General features: G+C 40.6%; 1 protein-coding gene across 1 annotated transcript; it reads left to right on the top strand.

Moving 5' to 3' along the window:
* The first annotated feature begins 5,933 nt into the window (after positions 1 to 5,933).
* LOC133323985 (uncharacterized) lies at positions 5,934 to 16,357 on the top strand. Its single transcript, XM_061532885.1, is given in 16 exon segments — positions 5,934 to 6,519; positions 6,522 to 6,530; positions 6,597 to 6,750; positions 6,811 to 7,071; positions 7,735 to 7,892; positions 7,974 to 8,242; positions 8,423 to 8,588; positions 8,670 to 8,852; positions 8,915 to 9,274; positions 9,352 to 9,538; positions 12,110 to 12,336; positions 12,408 to 12,729; positions 12,797 to 13,058; positions 13,989 to 14,109; positions 14,172 to 14,360; positions 14,421 to 16,357. Coding segments are annotated over 16 exon segments (5,391 nt in total).
* Positions 16,358 to 16,989: the final 632 nt, after the last annotated feature.

Raw genomic sequence — 16,989 nt, 5'->3', positions numbered from 1 at the left:
CAATCCAGCACAATCCTTCGGGATGGAGGACAAGGTGGACGAACAGTGACAAAGGGAGGGTGACGTACGAATTTATTCGTGACGCAACGTTCGTAGTGGACCGGCCAGACTTTCGCTTCGGCTTAAGTACTGGTTTCTTACTGACGGGGCATGGCTCTCTCAATAATTTTCTGCATAAGAGAGGCCTTGCCCAGACGGATTTATGTGGGTGCGGGATGACTGAGGACTGGAAGCATATACTGACGGAATGCTGTTATCGGACCTTTAGTTGTTTAAGTAGTTTTGTTCGTGAAGCATTTAGGAGAAGGACAGTACTTAGCGGAGGTGGTCCTCGTGCATAGCCCCCTTGCAGTTGGGTTTGGTCGGTTGCACCGGGTGGTGGTGGGTAGGTGCGCCGGTTGGCGTTGGTGCGGTTGTTGTGACTGCTGTGCACTGCTGTCGTTCCGCATCGTGGGAGGTTCGCGGTGTCACTACTTCGCGGAAGTCACTTCTGCGGTTGTGGATGTCGTGTAGGCTGCCCGTAGACATCTTGTGATGTCCGTTGCCGCGGTCCTTGGGCCCTTTGTGCAGTCCGTGAGGACAGCATGTTAATTGTTTGTGTTGTGTGCATTTGTTCATAGTCGCCACTGCCTGTGGCAAGGTCTTCCTTGTCACTTGCGGTTATTTGCTGCCGTTGCCGTTGTTATTTTTTGTTTTGGGATACCAGCCCGGACTTGTGTCGAACTGGGAGAGGCTTCGGTCTCAAGCCTGAGCGGAGGTTTTCCGTACCGCGGGTGTCAGGTGACCCTGGATCTGTTGATCCAGCCTGACAGTTGGTGTGGCCCCCTGGGGAGCCTCGGGGGGGTTGTGGTTTCGCCTCTCACCAAGGGGGAGAGTATGCCTTCTGCATGCTCTCCAATTGGTACAGCACTTTGGTGCTGGTGCGCTGGTGGGCGCATATCCGCCTGTGGCTCAGCCACTGCGAGGTAGGCCTATGGGCAGGTACTCGCATAAAACACTTTCAGATACTGTCCATAGAAGGTCTTCTCGTATAGAAGCTATTTGAGAGAAACTACAGAAGGTATTCTATTCATAGAAAACCGACAGGTGGTCATTTGTCAATGAGAGACCTGTATGTTCATGGAAGACCTCTTATGCCTGTAGACGGTCAGGAAGGTATTTTGCTCCTGCAGAAAGTATGTTTATGGAAAATATGTTTGGCAGTCGCACCTCTTGATTCAAATACAAATTTTATACATTTTCCAAAATCTTATGTGCTTTATATTGAACAACTTTTTCATGGCTCTTAAAAATCACCCTATATTATATCGGAATAAAATTTAATGTTTTTATTAATTAGTTTTTTTTTCTCCCACCCCGATTTGATATCAAACTTTCTTCACACATTTCCTTTTGTTTTGGGTTGGGGAAATGGGTGGTAATCCGGAAAAAAATATGTTAATTGAAAAGCAAATGTTCAGCCTGAAATTAATTTGTGAATAAACTAACTCAATGTGCAAAAAAAAAAATAATACATTTCAATAAAAAAATATCTGAATTTATGACCTTCAATTCGATTTTTTTCTTTTGCGTTTAATGATTATTTTGACCTCAAAAAAAAAAAAAAAAAAAAAAAAATATTTAACAAAAAAATCAATTGGTTGGTACCGCCATTGACCCCTCTACCGTGTTTGCTAAATTTCATCGAGGTGAATTGCGAACGTAAATGATGACCTCCAGAAGGGACAGACGTGGATTTGGATACATTTCATTAATGAAATGTGGGACATCTCAGCACTTTGTAATGTAACATGGTGTATCTAAAGAATGGTGAGTGTGTTGATGTTTGTGTGGAGCAGAGGCGGAGTGCTCCATCTATTTCATTCATCGACCCTTATGTGGGCTGACGATCGAGCACTTTGCCCCAGTCGGATCGAGGTGCTGTTGTTTTTTTTTTGGGTGGGGAGGGGGTTTCTATTTTCTGTTGTTTTTATTTGCCATTTTAAATTGCCTCAAACATTTAGCCTGGTGTAAAATTTGGACAGCCCAAATAAAATATGTGTGTGTATGTATGTCAGGTATGTAAGAATGTGTTTTTTGGTTGTTCTGGGGGGCTTTTCACATTTTTGTTGTTGTTGTTTCCTATTCGCTGACTGTTCGCATTAATGATGCATTAAGTTTTTCCCCAAAATTATTTTGGAAAATAATTTTCAAATTGTTTTTCACATGGACTGGAAAATGTGTTGTATTTCTTTTTGGTGTGTGGTGGTGTTGTTGTTGTTTCTTTTCCATATTTATTGAATTGTGTGTATTTTTGTTTTTGTTGTTGTGTTTTGAGGGAAAACGTGCTTTTTCCCTGAAATTACTTTTGCAAGAGTTCTGCGTCTCGGCATGTTTGGACGATGATGCTGATGATGAGGTTTGCGAGGCTGACGGCTGCTCCTACAACAACTGACGTTTGGAACGTAATATTTATTTACGTTTCATTCTGCATGAGCCATGAGCCGTTTTATATGGACCATATTGTTTCGCTCGGCCGCTCGGTCGGACGGACTACAGCAAGAATGATCACATTCTTGACTTAAGTATTTTTTCACACTTTGGAAAAAAATTGTTTGTGTATGTATTTACATATGTACATAATATATATGTATGTGTGTAATTTTTTCTTGGCCAGTTGTAAGGCAGGTATAATGAAATGGGTATTGTATCGAAATGATTCAATAATACATTTGAGTATCAAATCTACAATCGTCAAGTCATGAGTTAATATTCAATAAAATTTTACCATCGTCACATTTTAAGTCCATGAAGCTTGATAGTAGTACGTTTACATTTAAACGGATTTCGTTAACCCAGTGGGTTTCAATTGTCAATTCCTTTGCATATATGTCAAATAAATCCTCATAAAGTAGGTTAACCCGGTAAAAAGTTCTAATGTATATGCAGTTTAGGGCTCGTACAGGTTAAGCCAACTTTTTTACATTTTTCACCGGTATTTATGTTAGTCATGGGCTTGATTAGTTTTTGTGTTAGTTCCGTAATCATTTCTCTGCTGTAGCTCATCCTAAGTGACGGGGCCGACATCTATCGTTGGCTAGAAACAATGCATCCTTGAATTGTTGCAGTGGTTGGGATCCTTGCTTATTAGGTGTTGCAATTTTCCCTTTGAGTGGAACTACATCCTCATATTCCTATTTCGAGTTAATGCCGAGGTTATTATTAGAATATCAGGAGACTTCGAATGCACTTCCTCTACAGTGGGATGTAAGCCTGTTTTTACAAATACTGAAACATTTTCCCTCCTTCGTTGGGATTTGAACCCAAGTGCCATCGGTTTGTAGTCTGACCCACTGTCCACTGCACTACTCTACACCAATATAATACCCTGGGCCTGGGAATTTCCTCGGACTTAAATCATTCTTCAAATCGCAACGTCATTCCCTCAGATATAATACAATTGTTTCCAATCTTCGAAACACTTCGGAAACGCGTTTTTTGTGTAGCCAATAGCTTCTGTCCGATTTTTCCTTTATCTTCTCAATGGTAACAAAACTTTTTTCTTTCATCGATATTTTCAGCTTTGGGAAGAGATCACGAAGATATATTCTGACTAGCGTGGATGGGGCCTATTTCAGAAGAGTTCCCAACGATAACACGCATGGATATGGTTGTAGTCCTAGCTGGGCACTTGAAGAGGTCCAATGTCGGATGGTCCTTGTCCTCATGCTGGACATGTGTTAAATATCCAACTATGAATTCGTCCCCAATAGGAAATGAGGAGGTTGTGCCACCCTGATCTTAGCTGTGTTAAAACTACTCGTATCTGTCTAGGCAGTTGCTTCTCCTCGGTATTGTTCTGCTGACTGGGCGACTGCATCTGTATGAATGCTATTCAGAACTGTCTGATAGGAATGTTGATCTAGGGGTTCAGTTCTCTCTCTGTCTCTATTCCCAACGGCAACACTCAAGCAGATACTGCATCTACAACATGTGTGCGGATGTGCATTCTGTTCTGCTTCATACCTCTACTAATATATGTGGAAATCCATTTTGGTATATACGGAATCCATTTTGGTATTGGAGTGCCTTGTACTGGGTGATGGGGCTGCCATCTATCGTTGTCTAGAATTGTCCATTGAATTGTGTATAGTGGTTGAAGTCCGTGCTTATTTAATTTTGCCATTTCCCTCTGAGTAGCGCTATTTTTTGTTATTATCTATGACTAAAGTCATATTCGCATGTGTTGATGCCGAAGATGGTTATTAAAGAATGTCATTGGGCTTGGGATACATTTCATCTGCAGGTCGATCTATTATGCCGATGTAAGCGTCTATTTTCAAAATAAAAAACACTCTGTAATGATTCGAAAAAAAATCTTCAACATATGATCATCATCAAATAAATTCGGTCTTTTAAAGGTCATATTCTCATTTCCAACCGTAATGTTTTCGGATGATAACATATTTCCTCCGGACAACTTTCAATATTTTCAGATCCATGTTTTAAAATTTGCTTCTCCTGCTACTACTCCTGATAGGAGTAGCGTAGAGCTTCCACAATTATCGCTCGTTTATCATGTCATTGTTTGTGTCTAGCTATGTTCTGCTGTAGTCTATGAGAGGGGACTGCCATCTATCTGTGCCTAGATACAACACCTCCTAGAATTGTGTGCATTGGTTGGTGTACTAGCTTTTTTATTGTAGTAATTTTCCTTTGGGTGGCACCATCTCCTGGCATTATTATTGCGTGCTGTTCTCATATGTCGATGTTGATGCCGAGATCTTTGATTATTAGAATGTCAGGAAGATTTGGATGCATTTCATTTGGATAGGGGTGAAAGCTTCTTTTTACAAATATTCAAAAATCAACTTGAACGAGTTTGTCTTTCTCCGCTGGGATTTGAGAATATTTTTCATATATAAATTCGAAATTTAAAATTCGGTATTCATTTATTCAACATAATAGGTTGTACTTTGTCATTTAAGATACTCAGAGGATAACAGACCTGTTCCAGACAATTTGCAATATTTTGAACATTTTTTCTCCGGCTACCCCTAATGGGAGCATATGTCTTCCACCAAACATCCATCATCTTACTCAATTAGACCTTCTCAATCCGGCTATGTAGATGATAGATCGGCTATAGCCTGTCCTAGGAATGGGTCTGCCATCTGTAGTTGCCTAGAAACAACGACTTATTCGGTTATGGGCAGTGGCTGGAGTCCTTGCTAATTTTGTGTTGTAATATTCCTTTTTGGTTGCTCTATCTAATCTAATACGGCTAAGTAGATGATAGATCGGCTATAGTCTGTCCTAAGGATGGGATTGCCATCTGTAGTTACCTAGAAACAACGACTTCTTGGGTTTTGTGCAGTGGTTTGAGTCATCGCTTGTTTTGTGTTCCTTTTTTGGTGGCTCTATCTCCTCATGTTCCTTGGTTGTTAGAATCTCAGGGGGCTTCGCATGTTAGTCTCCTTTTACAAAAGAACGAAAATCATTCTTCAAAAATTTGTGGTTGGGGTCCCGCCTTATTTAGTGTTGTGATTTTCCGCCAATTTCGCTTTGTCGATCTTAGGATCAATGGCATTTAGTCAGTTACTTCGAGACTCTTCCGACTGCTTATTTAATTCCCAGCTGCTCAATGAAAATTATTGGGATTTCGACTATCCGCAACCTGAGGACTCGTCCGGTACGCGTCAAAGCGCACGCAACTTATGGGGGAGTCTTGCAAGGATGCGATGCTCCTAAATATGTTTAACCACCGCCGTTTGACCCGATATACCTACCGCGATGATTGATAACACGCCATCCAAGTTTCAAATTGTCTGCTAAGAATCGAAAATTAACTTCGATTATTTTTTATTTCTTTAATTCAAAATGTTATATTTTACTCTTCTCCCTTTTCTTTCAGTTTCCATGCCTTAATCTCGATATATGAAAAACTTCCCAATATGGATAAACCACATGCGGATAAATCACAGCTCAATACACCGACATCTACGACGGCGACAACGCCCACATCACGACCATCATCGCGACGTACCTCAACAATCATTCCTCGTGAATCGCTGCCAACGCCACCGCCAGATCCTCGGGGTGGTGCAAATCAAAGCGATAACGTCTTTGTCTATCCAACACCGAGTGAGAAAAATTTATCGGCCGAATTGCAGGGTCTATTGCGTTACGCTGAACGTCAAGAAGAATTCCAACAGTCATTAAATAGGAAAATTGCCAATGATTGTCGGACATTGCATCACAGCGATGAGGCTTCAACACAGGTGGGTGGTACTGCTGCGGCGGGTGGTGTTGGAGATTCTGGTGATAAACACACCTGTAGTTGTTGTGAAAAACTTAGCAAAGAATGTGCCGAATTTATGGAACCATTGCATTTTCGTTTGAATGGTGCGGTGACTGCGGCATTGGCCGCCTATGGAGTCATTGAACAACTGAATCATCTCTATTCGATGTGGGAACAGTACATTACCAAAGAAAGGGAATTGCGTGAACGTAAGGAGTGTTTGCGTTATGTCAAGTTGTTGGAGAGAAAAGTGGGTATATAAAAAATCTCATGAAAAAAATTAACATTTTCCCTTTTCTATTACAGCGTGCGGAAGCCAGTAGGGCGAGAGAAAAACCACAACCCTTAGCCGGCAGTCCGTTATCCGACAATGAGGTGGATCATCAGGATATGGAACAATCGATAGCCTTATTGGAAACCATTTTGAGTCCAGATGTTTTGGCACGTTATAAAACCCAGGATGCTAAATTGTAAGTACTAAGGGCAGGGGGAGGTTGGAAATATAATTAATGTTCGGACCTCTCTGGCAGACAACGTGAACGCAGCAAATCCTTTATGATCGAAGATATGCCCAGTATTCGTGCTGACCGCGAGGCTTCCAAAAGTCATGGCGGCATACCTCAGCTGCTACGTCGCCAAAGCACCTATTGCGATAGCAAATCCAAGGTCTCTAAATGGACTAAAGTCAAGGCGGCCTTTAAGTGGGAAAAAGCCAATGTCCCGATAATGTACGAGACAAGTCGTGATGGTAGCCATGTTGGCCTGCAGCCGAACAACAATGAAGTAGCCAGGTGGGATATTGAAATTTATAGCGACTGCTGCTAACAATTGGACGTTATAAAGACCTTTGGTCTCTAAACCGACCAACCGGTCTATATAAACCGACCAATTGGTCTCTATAAATACGTGTTTTCTTCAGACCGACCATTTGATCTATATAAAGACCTTTGGGCTTTATACCGACAAATTGGTCTGAATGAGACCTGTGGTCTCTATACGGACCAAATGTTCTCTATAAAGACCGGTGGGCTCTATACGAACCAATTTGTCTTTGTAAAGACCTATGGTCTCTATACGAACCAATTAGTCTTTATAAAGACCTATGGTCTCTATACCGACCAAGACCGGTGGTCTCTATACCGACCAATTACTCTCTATAAAGACCGGTGGTCTCTATACGAACCTGTGGTCTCTATACGAACCTGTGGTCTCTATACGAACCAATTGGTCCCTATAGAGACCTGCGGTCTCTATACGTGCATTTAGTCTCTATACGGATCAGTTGGTCTCCTTCAACCCTTTTATATGTACAAATCCACGTTATTAAATCTATAACCAAGCGTCCTTGTGCAGATAAAAAAATGTGTTCGGAATACCTTCCCGAATTCATTCACACTTCATTCAGTGTTTTCTGCTGATTTTTGTTGTTATTGTTGTTCTTCATTCCATTGCAGATATTTACGTGTACCCTCCGTACCCTGCGGCAACAGTTCAGCTGACAGCATCTTAAGTTCATCATCTGGTCATTTGTTAAGCGAAACAGGCACGCCGGGTACCATCAGCTCAGCCAGTTCAATGGACGATATTGATAACACCGGCGGCAGTCCAATGAGTATTTATTTATTTTTGTTGTTATTGTTGTTGTCATTTTTTAAACACTGACCATACATTCGAATTTTGTTTTGTTCTTTAGGAAGAGATTCATCGAAAAGTGAAACATTGGAAACATCCACCGAGCGTTCAATGTCTCAGCCTACGGTACAGGAATCCAAATCGGCCGATACTTTAATTGTCGATGACATCAAATATACAATGCCACCCAAGTCATCATCGAATAAGTCAATACGACGCAGTAAAATGGTATCGGATTTTGAGGTTGTACCCGAAGATGTTGAGGCGGTCATTAAAACACAAACGAAACGTAAAAATCCACCACGACCTTTAGATCTTAATTTGAGACAGGTGAGTCATGAGGGTCACTGGGATGACATGTATGAAAAAAAATAATAAAATTACAACTTCGCTAATGTTGGGCGCCATTTTATTTCACTAAATAATTTGTTTGCTTTCCCCTTCTTTCCCTTTCACCCCTTACTTCTCATCTCACATCTCATTTTATTATTTGTGTGCTTTTTTATCCAGGATCTAAATGACTCGGAAAATTATTTTGCCTCATCCCAATTGCTAAAAGCCAGTCCTCAGGAGGGTACTCAGTCTCTAAATCGGGCTCTGAAGAAAGTTAGTTCCCCGGTAAATTCATCAGTGCCATCCAGCCCTTCCAGACATTCGGATTTCTTTGCTGAATTTGGTTGGTATCCTTACTCTATATGGCTCCATATGCTAATTATTATTCACACCTCTCTCACCCTCTTTCCTTACCTTGCCACAGAAAGTGAAGAGCTATCAAGTGGTGATTTCTCTGAACCCAATTCACCAAATCACACAACATCACGTCAAAGTTTTGAACTGCAGCAAGAGGAAATCAATCGCCGATATCAAATATTACGTGCCAAACTGGATCAAGAATTCGAAATGAAACGCAAGGAATGGGAGAAGCTACAATCGAAAAGAGGTAGGTCACACCTTACTCCCTTTTTTGTATAAATATGTATGTATAAATATTCCCTTGTTTAGCGGTAGCTTTAGTTTCGGCACCCAAACCTCCAGAACCCCTATCCCCAACAACCCATTCACCAAATATGGCCAGTAATTTTTCGGCCAAAATGTTGGAGGAAAATCTTACACCCGATTTTAAGAAGAAATTACAAAAATGGCGTGTCAAGAAACAGGCTTCGATTGGTGGTATACATGGTCCACCGGTATCGCCCATTTCACCCAAGGACACCGCTGCCGCCAGTTCATGTACAAATGTACCCAAGGATGCCAAGATTGATTGGAATCTCTGGAAAACGGGACAATTGAAATTGGAGGGTCAGGGTTTAAAACCATTACCGGATCAAAAAGATTTGCCGGAGGAGTTTCAAAAGAAATTGGGTAAGTTGGAGACTATTTTTTTGTTTATCCCAATTGAGATTCTCAATTCTTCTCTTTTTTGTTTTTTTTTTTTTCAGAGGAATGGAATAAAATCAAACGTGGCGGTTCTGCCTCTAACTGCACCGATTCCCTTAAGCGCCACAAACATGGTGGCTCAGGCAAGAAAGGTGAATCGGATGACGATCGTGGTGGCGGTGGTGTCAGCAGTGATAAAGATAAACGCACCGATAAACACAAACATCACGATAAGGAGAAATCGGAAAGGTAGGTAGTAGCTAGAGAAAAAGATCTGCACAGAAGTCCTACATCGAAGACTAACTATAGTAAACCTGTAGTTGGTTATATTCTGCCTTCCTCTGGGATTTTTATATCAGATCTATTAATTTCAATTGATTTTTACACGATTTGTGGAAGACCTGTATTTGCTCAGTAAACCTCTAAAATCGGTCTAAAGAATATCTGCAGAATGTACTTTACCTATCGAAGATCTCTAGTCTCGAGAAGATGTCTACAGAATACCTCCATATTGGGCGCCACTTTTTTGTGTTCATTTAAATATTTGTAAAAATCTAATTCCATTAATTTTAGGCCTTTAAAATCTGTCTATAGAAGACATCATTTATAGCCCTTTAGAGGTTGTCTATAAAGGGCCACTATGTTGGGCGCCACTTTTTTGTGTTAATTTAAATATTTGCAAGGAGTTGATTCCACTAATTGCAGGCCTTTAAAATCTGTCTATAGAAGACATCAGTTCTAGAGGCCTGTAGAAGCTATTTAAGGAATAACTCCACGTTGTGCGCCACTTTTTGTGTTAATTAAAATTATATAATTCCACTAAAGATATAATTCCACTAAGTTTAGGACTTTAAAACTTGTCTAAAGAAGACATCATTTACAGACCTCTAGAAGCTGTCTATACAAAACATCTATGTTGGGCGCCACTTTTTGGTATACATTTTAATATTGGTAAGGAGCTGATTCCACTACTTTTAGGCCTTTAAAATCTGTCTATAGAAGACATAATTTATAGGTCTCTAGAAGCTGTCTATGAAATAACTCCACGTTGGGCACCACTTTTTTGTGTTAATTTCAATATTTGTAAGGGGATAGAAGATATAATTTCTTATGTTTATGTTCGGCGCTGAGCTGATTTCACTAATTTAAGGGATTATAAATCTGTCTATAGAAGATATCGTTGCTAGGTGCCTAGAAGCTGTCTATAGAATATATCATTGCTAGGCCTCTAGAAGCTTTCTATAGAAGACCTGTATGTTGGGCGCCACTTTAAATATTTAGAAGGAGCTGATTCCACAAATTATAGGGTTTTAAAATCTGTCTATAAGACGACATTATTTATATGTCTCTAAAAGCTGCCTAGACCTGCAGATCGCCAATTTAATTTATAGGCATCTAAAACTGTCTATAGATTTCCTCCATGTTGGGCGCCACTTTTTTGTATTCATTTACATATTTGTAAGAAGCTGATTCCACTAATTTTAGGCCTTTAAAATCTGTCTATAGAAGACCTCCATGTTGGGCGTTACTTTTTTGTGGTCCTTTACATATTTGGAAGGAGTTGCTTTTACTCCTTATGATGCCTATATGAATGTTTCAGTCTATTAAAATTCTTTGGTAGATCTTCTGTTTATATTTTACCAATAGGAGACCGCCTATCTACACATGACCTTTGGTCAATCTTAAATCTCAAGAACTACTCTATAAGGACTATTTAAGGTCTATGGAGGGATTTTTATGCCTATAAAGAACTCTAAAAGAATTGTATTAATATTACATAGACGACCTCAGGCCATCACTTTTAATTAAGGTGTACAATATATAGCAGATTTTTCATAGCAAATCGTATGTCTATAAAAATCTTTGAAGAGGTGTTTTGAGAAGACGTCCATCTGTAGTTCTTGGGAAGGACTTCTTTTATAGAAGACCACAAGGAGAGGGATTTCTATCCTTTCAGAGAACTTCCAACTATAGAATCTTCTAGAAGCTTTTCCGGCGCCTTCTGTCCAAAAACAACATTGAAAAGGTCATTTGACTACAAAATACTTTCTCTTGATAGAAAATCACTATGTGGTATTCTACTGAAGATCTTTTAAGTATAGAAGACCTCAAGAAGCTATGTTGCCTATAGAAGACCTCTACGAGCTTTTCTGACTATAACATCAACCTACAAGCGCTCTTGAATATAGAGTAAATTTAAAAGCTCTTTCGACATGAACCACCTTCCAGAAGTTTTTTTTCCTGCAGAAGACCTCTGAACATTCTGAAGTATCTTGTCTAAAGAAGACCTCTAGAAACTCCCCTGATGTTAGCATACCTCTACAAGCTTTTCTGATTATACAAAGACCTTTAGAACCTCTTTTCAGTACTGAAGACCACTGAGATGTCTTCTTTCAAAATCTTCTACGTATACAAGACCTCCCTCCATGAGTAGCACATTTATATAGGGACTATGTCAAAACTTGCACCAATATGCCAGCGGGATTTGTTTCCTATATAAACCGAAATTTCAATCTACAGAAACTTATGGTGGAAAATACAGCTCGGAATATTAAAATACCTAAAATATATGGGGACCCGAAGGTATTTTATATTTTGAAACCCCCTGAACGTTTTAGAAGGCCAGTAGAAGTTTTCGTTTCACTACAAAGTCTTTAGGAGGTGCCTATATATTGGAGGACATTCGAATTGCCATCTACTTGGTGGCAGATAAATCTCTAGTAGATCTTCCGTTTGTAAAATACACAAAGCAAATTTTCTATTAAAAACCATTTCTATTAATTTCCTTCCTTTTCAATACCGTATCCATCTCCTCCACAGATTGGCGAAATTGAAAGCCATCGTCAGCGATCATCCAGCCAAGGAAATTGAAGTGAAAACCTCAGCCGGTGTTATGAAATTTGAGGGTATTTCCCGCAAGTTTACACGTAAACTTTATGAATGGGAAAAGGCCCGCGGTATTGGACCAGAATCATCAACATTCGCATTGCTGCATCCGGGCTATTGTCCCATCGATGTGAAACGCATTTCCAAGGAGACACACAATCGTAAGAGTCAGTTGTTGTTGTTTTATTATTTCCGAATATTTTTTTATTAACAATTGTCTGTTTGCACTTAGATGAAAATTCTCCTACCCTCAGCCGTTCCTTGTCATTGGACAGCATCTCGCCCAGTATTGCATTGCCTGTGATATCGCAGCAAGCTTCCAGTCTGTCATTGAACGATGTCAATGAGCTGAAAGAAATGGAAGGCGTTGTCAGCAGTACCGATGCCCTGGCCATTGATAGTGATTACAAGCGTTGTGATGAACCCGAAGCGGTTATGGTCGAAGTGGAGGATCATATTGTGGAGACAGCGTCGCCGTTGGTGGTGCCGCATGCCATGGGAAAGAAAGAGACTCCGGTCTATAAATACGAAGAGAAGGCTTGTAAAGATTTTTGGTAAGCGACAAGCAAATTTGAATACTTCGATGATTTTTTTTTTTTAATTTTTGTTTGGTTTTTCCAGTAATACAAGAAAAATACAAAGTTTCGAATCCCATACGAATATTGCCCCACTGTTGAATGTCTTGAAAAATTCCGAAGAATTATTGAAATTACTGAAAAAGAAATCACCAGAAATTGCGGAAAATACAGCGTTGCGGTTTTGTGAAAGCACTTTGGCTTTGATCCGCAGCAGTTACACATATTATTCGGCCAATTTGGTTAAGCCCAATGTTTTGAATGCCATATCGGATGTACAAAATGAATTGAGTCGTTTAAGGAGTTTGGTGAGTAGTTTTCCATACAGAATATATACTGGGAAATTTTAAGGGGTCCTTTAAAGACTCCTATGATAATATAGAGACCACTGGTCGCTATATAGACCAGTTGGTCGCTATATAGACCAATAGGTCGGTATAGAGACCATCGGTGTTTCGGTATAGAGACCAATTGGTCGGCACAGAGACCAATTGCCAAATAGACCAATTGTTCGGTATAAAGACCACTGGTCGCTATATAGTCCAGTTGGTCGGTATAGAGACTAACGGTCTTTATAGAGATGGGTCGGTACAGAGACCACGGGTCTTTATAGAAACCAATTGGTCGGTATAGAGACCTGCGTTCTTTATAGAGACCAATTGGTCGGTATAGAGACCACCGGTTTTTAAAGGTACCAATAGGTACCAATAGAGACCAACGGTCTTTAAAGAGACCAATTTGTCGGTATAGAGGCCAATTGGTCGGTATTGAGACCACTGGTCGCTATGTAGACCAGTTGGTCGGTAACGGTCTTTATAGAGACTAATTTGTCGGTATAGAGACCACCAGTCTTTATAGAGACCAATTGGGCTATATAAAGACCACTGGTCGCTATATAGACCAATTCGTCTCTATACAGCCCAATTGATCGGTATAGAGACCACCGGTCTTTATAGAGTCCAATTGGCTGGTATAGGGACCACCGGTCTTTATAAAGACCAATTGGTCGGTATAGAGAACACCGGTCTTTAAAGAGACCAATTGGTCGGTATAGAGGCCAATTGGTCGGTATAGAGGCCAATTGGTCGGTATAGAGACGACCGGTCTTTAAAGAGACCAATTGGTCGGTGAAGATACCACCGGTTTGTATTGAGACCAATTGGTCGGTGTAGAGACCATCGGTCTATATAACTCCTATTGTTCTATAATACAATTTTGGGTTTCTTCTAATTTTGTAGAGCGAAAAGAGCCCTTTGGATGAGGCCTGCTGCCAGGAGCTAATGGAGGAACGTAACGCCGAATACAATGAAGAATTTGAAGGCTTACATGAAACCTTGGATATTCTAAAGCAAAATATACGTGAGTACAATAACAACAATCCAAAACAATTTTTTCATATTGCCCACCTCTTCGATTTTCAGAAGGTGGCATGCCACGCTATTCCAAAGACATTGTCCCCGATATCAATATTATTTCCGAAGAAGGTTTTAATTCTTCATCATTTATACCTTCGGGCGATAATCGCAATGATAATCTCTCAACAACATTAGAAGCCACCGATGAATTGAGTACCTCAATGGTGGAAAATGATACCGAAGGTCCCAGACCAAGTCTCACTGCCTTTACAAATGAAAATTCTCCAATGGCCTTCGTTGGTGGTGGCGCAGGAGTAATGCGTTTTGTTAACGCCAATTGTAGCGGTAATGGCGGAAATACAAATGGAAATAGTAATGGTACGGTCAATAGTACCATTGGTACGAAGAAAAAGATACGCCTACGTAAAATGGGTTCCCGGCAGAATAGTAAAACCGAAAGTGATAGCAGTGATGAGGATAATTTAAATGTCTTAGAGACTCCACGACGTTTAAAGCGGAAAAATTATCGCCTTAAACAAAGATCCTTCGATGAGGATCCCAGTTCGACCACCATTGCCGAAGAGGTGGGAGAACAGCTGCTCAAAAATATGGAACCAGTGAAAACGCCCCGGCCCATGAGTCTGCCATTGTCCGCATCGACATCATTGCCAAGTGTATTTGTGAAGACGAAAAGAAAAGTCTTCACTACGGTGCAGGAACCCACAGCCATAGATGGTTTGGCGGTAATCGAGCAAGAGGTTGTTCACTCACCCACTGAGGAGAAACCCACCACCAAAACCACAGAGCCCCTTAGGGAAGCAACACAAAAACCCAAACTTCAACGTGATGATACCTTGAAAGCCAGCGACAATCCTGAGGACCTAATTTCCAATATGCCCAATGAAATTAAGCCACGCCTGCTGTTGGTCCACAAGTCGATTAGCCTGGAAGATATGCGCAGCGAAATGGATTTTGAAGATAAACGAAAATCGCACAGTATGGAGAGCCTCAAGAAATCCGATAAACACTGGAATCCCAAAGAACCCCGAGCCCCTCTGGCCTCGGATAGTTTTCGTAAAATAAGTCGAAGTGTGGAGAATCCCTTGAGGCTATCAAATATTTCCAAATTCCAAGCCCTATTGGGTACAAACAAAAAACGCGACCATCTCTTTAAGAAGCATGGCGATAATCGACCGTCTATACCTCATCCCGGGGCGGCCAATAGAGGGGCCACCGCAAAGAAGATTGAAAACAAAATTGCCAAAACTCAATCCAGCCCCTATGTCAGCGATGCGGAAAGCAGCGCAGCGAAATTTCTTTCCCCCGATAAATTTGACAATACCATGCCGAGAATTGCCCGCAAATGGGATCGTAAGTCGCTTACGCCCACAACACAACAAATAAAATTCGATTTTCCACCACCGAATATATCCGAACCCACTACACCAGTATTTGAACAATATAATCGTCCGCTGACGCCCCTGACGCAAAGGGCGCTGCGTTTGCAAAAAGCCAAAGAGGAATTTTTACGGGCCAAACCCAGCCCGAAGGCTGTGGTGAAGTTGCGTGAAAGTACTCCCCGAAGTGATACGTGGTTTGAGAATCGCCAAAGTGATTTGAGTTTAAGTTCCACCACCGCGGACGAGGCTTCCCTGCAGGGTGATACGATGACATCCCATGAATCAGATTTACACAAAAGTCTCAGCGCCGACACAATACGTGCCGAATCACCGCCCAATTTATCGGATGCTGGTACAGATCAAGATTTTGGTGGCATCTATGATTCGTTGCCACGTCAGGTCACGCGATCGGGTAAAATTTCCAGTAAATTGGGATTTGCCACATTGGCTTCGAAATTGCGTAAAGTTAAGGGTAAATCGAAATCCAAAGAACCGAAAAGGTCAGTGGCGGGTGCAATGGCCGGTGGTACTGCTGCTGCACCTGGAGGTAGTGCATTATCCGCCCTGTGTCGTCAAAGTCTGTTGGCCGACATAATTGCGGTACCTCAACAAATGGTGGCATCTGGGGAAAGTTCACGCAAAAGTAGTCTATCCAAGCCACCATCTCCCCTCTTGCTCACCAAAGATAATGTTCGAAAATCACAATCCTCGCCACATGCAGCATATAGAGGAGGTGGAGGAGGGGTAGGTGCTAGCACCACAGCTGGTGGTGTACATGATTTGGGACGTCCACCCGTCCATAAGTCACAAAGTGAACAGTATGTTAAACGTCACAAAGAGAGTTATGTCTAGTCAGTGTTAAAATAAAAAAGTGAATAAAATTTAAGAGAAATATTAATTCAAATTACACACACACACTTAAATATTAATTAATTTTTGTTATTTACATAAATATAAATACATGAAATTTTTTATGTAGTTTTTAAAGAATTTTTACAAATCAAATTGTTTTCATTTTTTTTTTCTTCTTCCAAAAAAAGCCATCGAAAATCAAAGCCAAATATTTTATTGTAAATTTTATGATTTTGTTGTTTATTAACATATTATAATTATTTATTTATCCATTTTTATAATAAACGACAAAAAAAATATAATTTTTCTAATTTTATTTCATAAGCAGATGGGATTTGTTGTGAGTAGATTAGGTTATACTCATCATGAGGTGACCAAAAAAAGAGGATGGGGGGATGTCTGCCTTAAGTCAATTTGCTGCTATGAGAAAAATAAATGCCACGCCAAAGACAATCAGGTTGACTTTGAAAATACCGAAAACGTCGACTTACTTACTTAGATGGCTTGTTACAGAACGGTTGTTCCATAAGCCCAGCTTAAAAAAGATTTCCAAGCGCGTCGGTCTTGTGCACAAGTCCACCAATTTCGAAGACCACGATCCAAGATGTTGTTTTCTACTTGGTCTTCCCCTT

Source organism: Musca vetustissima, unplaced genomic scaffold (assembly GCF_032173495.1).
Source record: "Musca vetustissima isolate MV318-11 ecotype Yass unplaced genomic scaffold, APGP_CSIRO_Mvet_v1 utg12113, whole genome shotgun sequence".
NCBI classification, from domain to species: domain Eukaryota; kingdom Metazoa; phylum Arthropoda; class Insecta; order Diptera; family Muscidae; genus Musca; species Musca vetustissima.
Note: the sequence above shows the minus strand (reverse complement) of the source record. Positions and strands in the feature narration are given on the sequence as shown.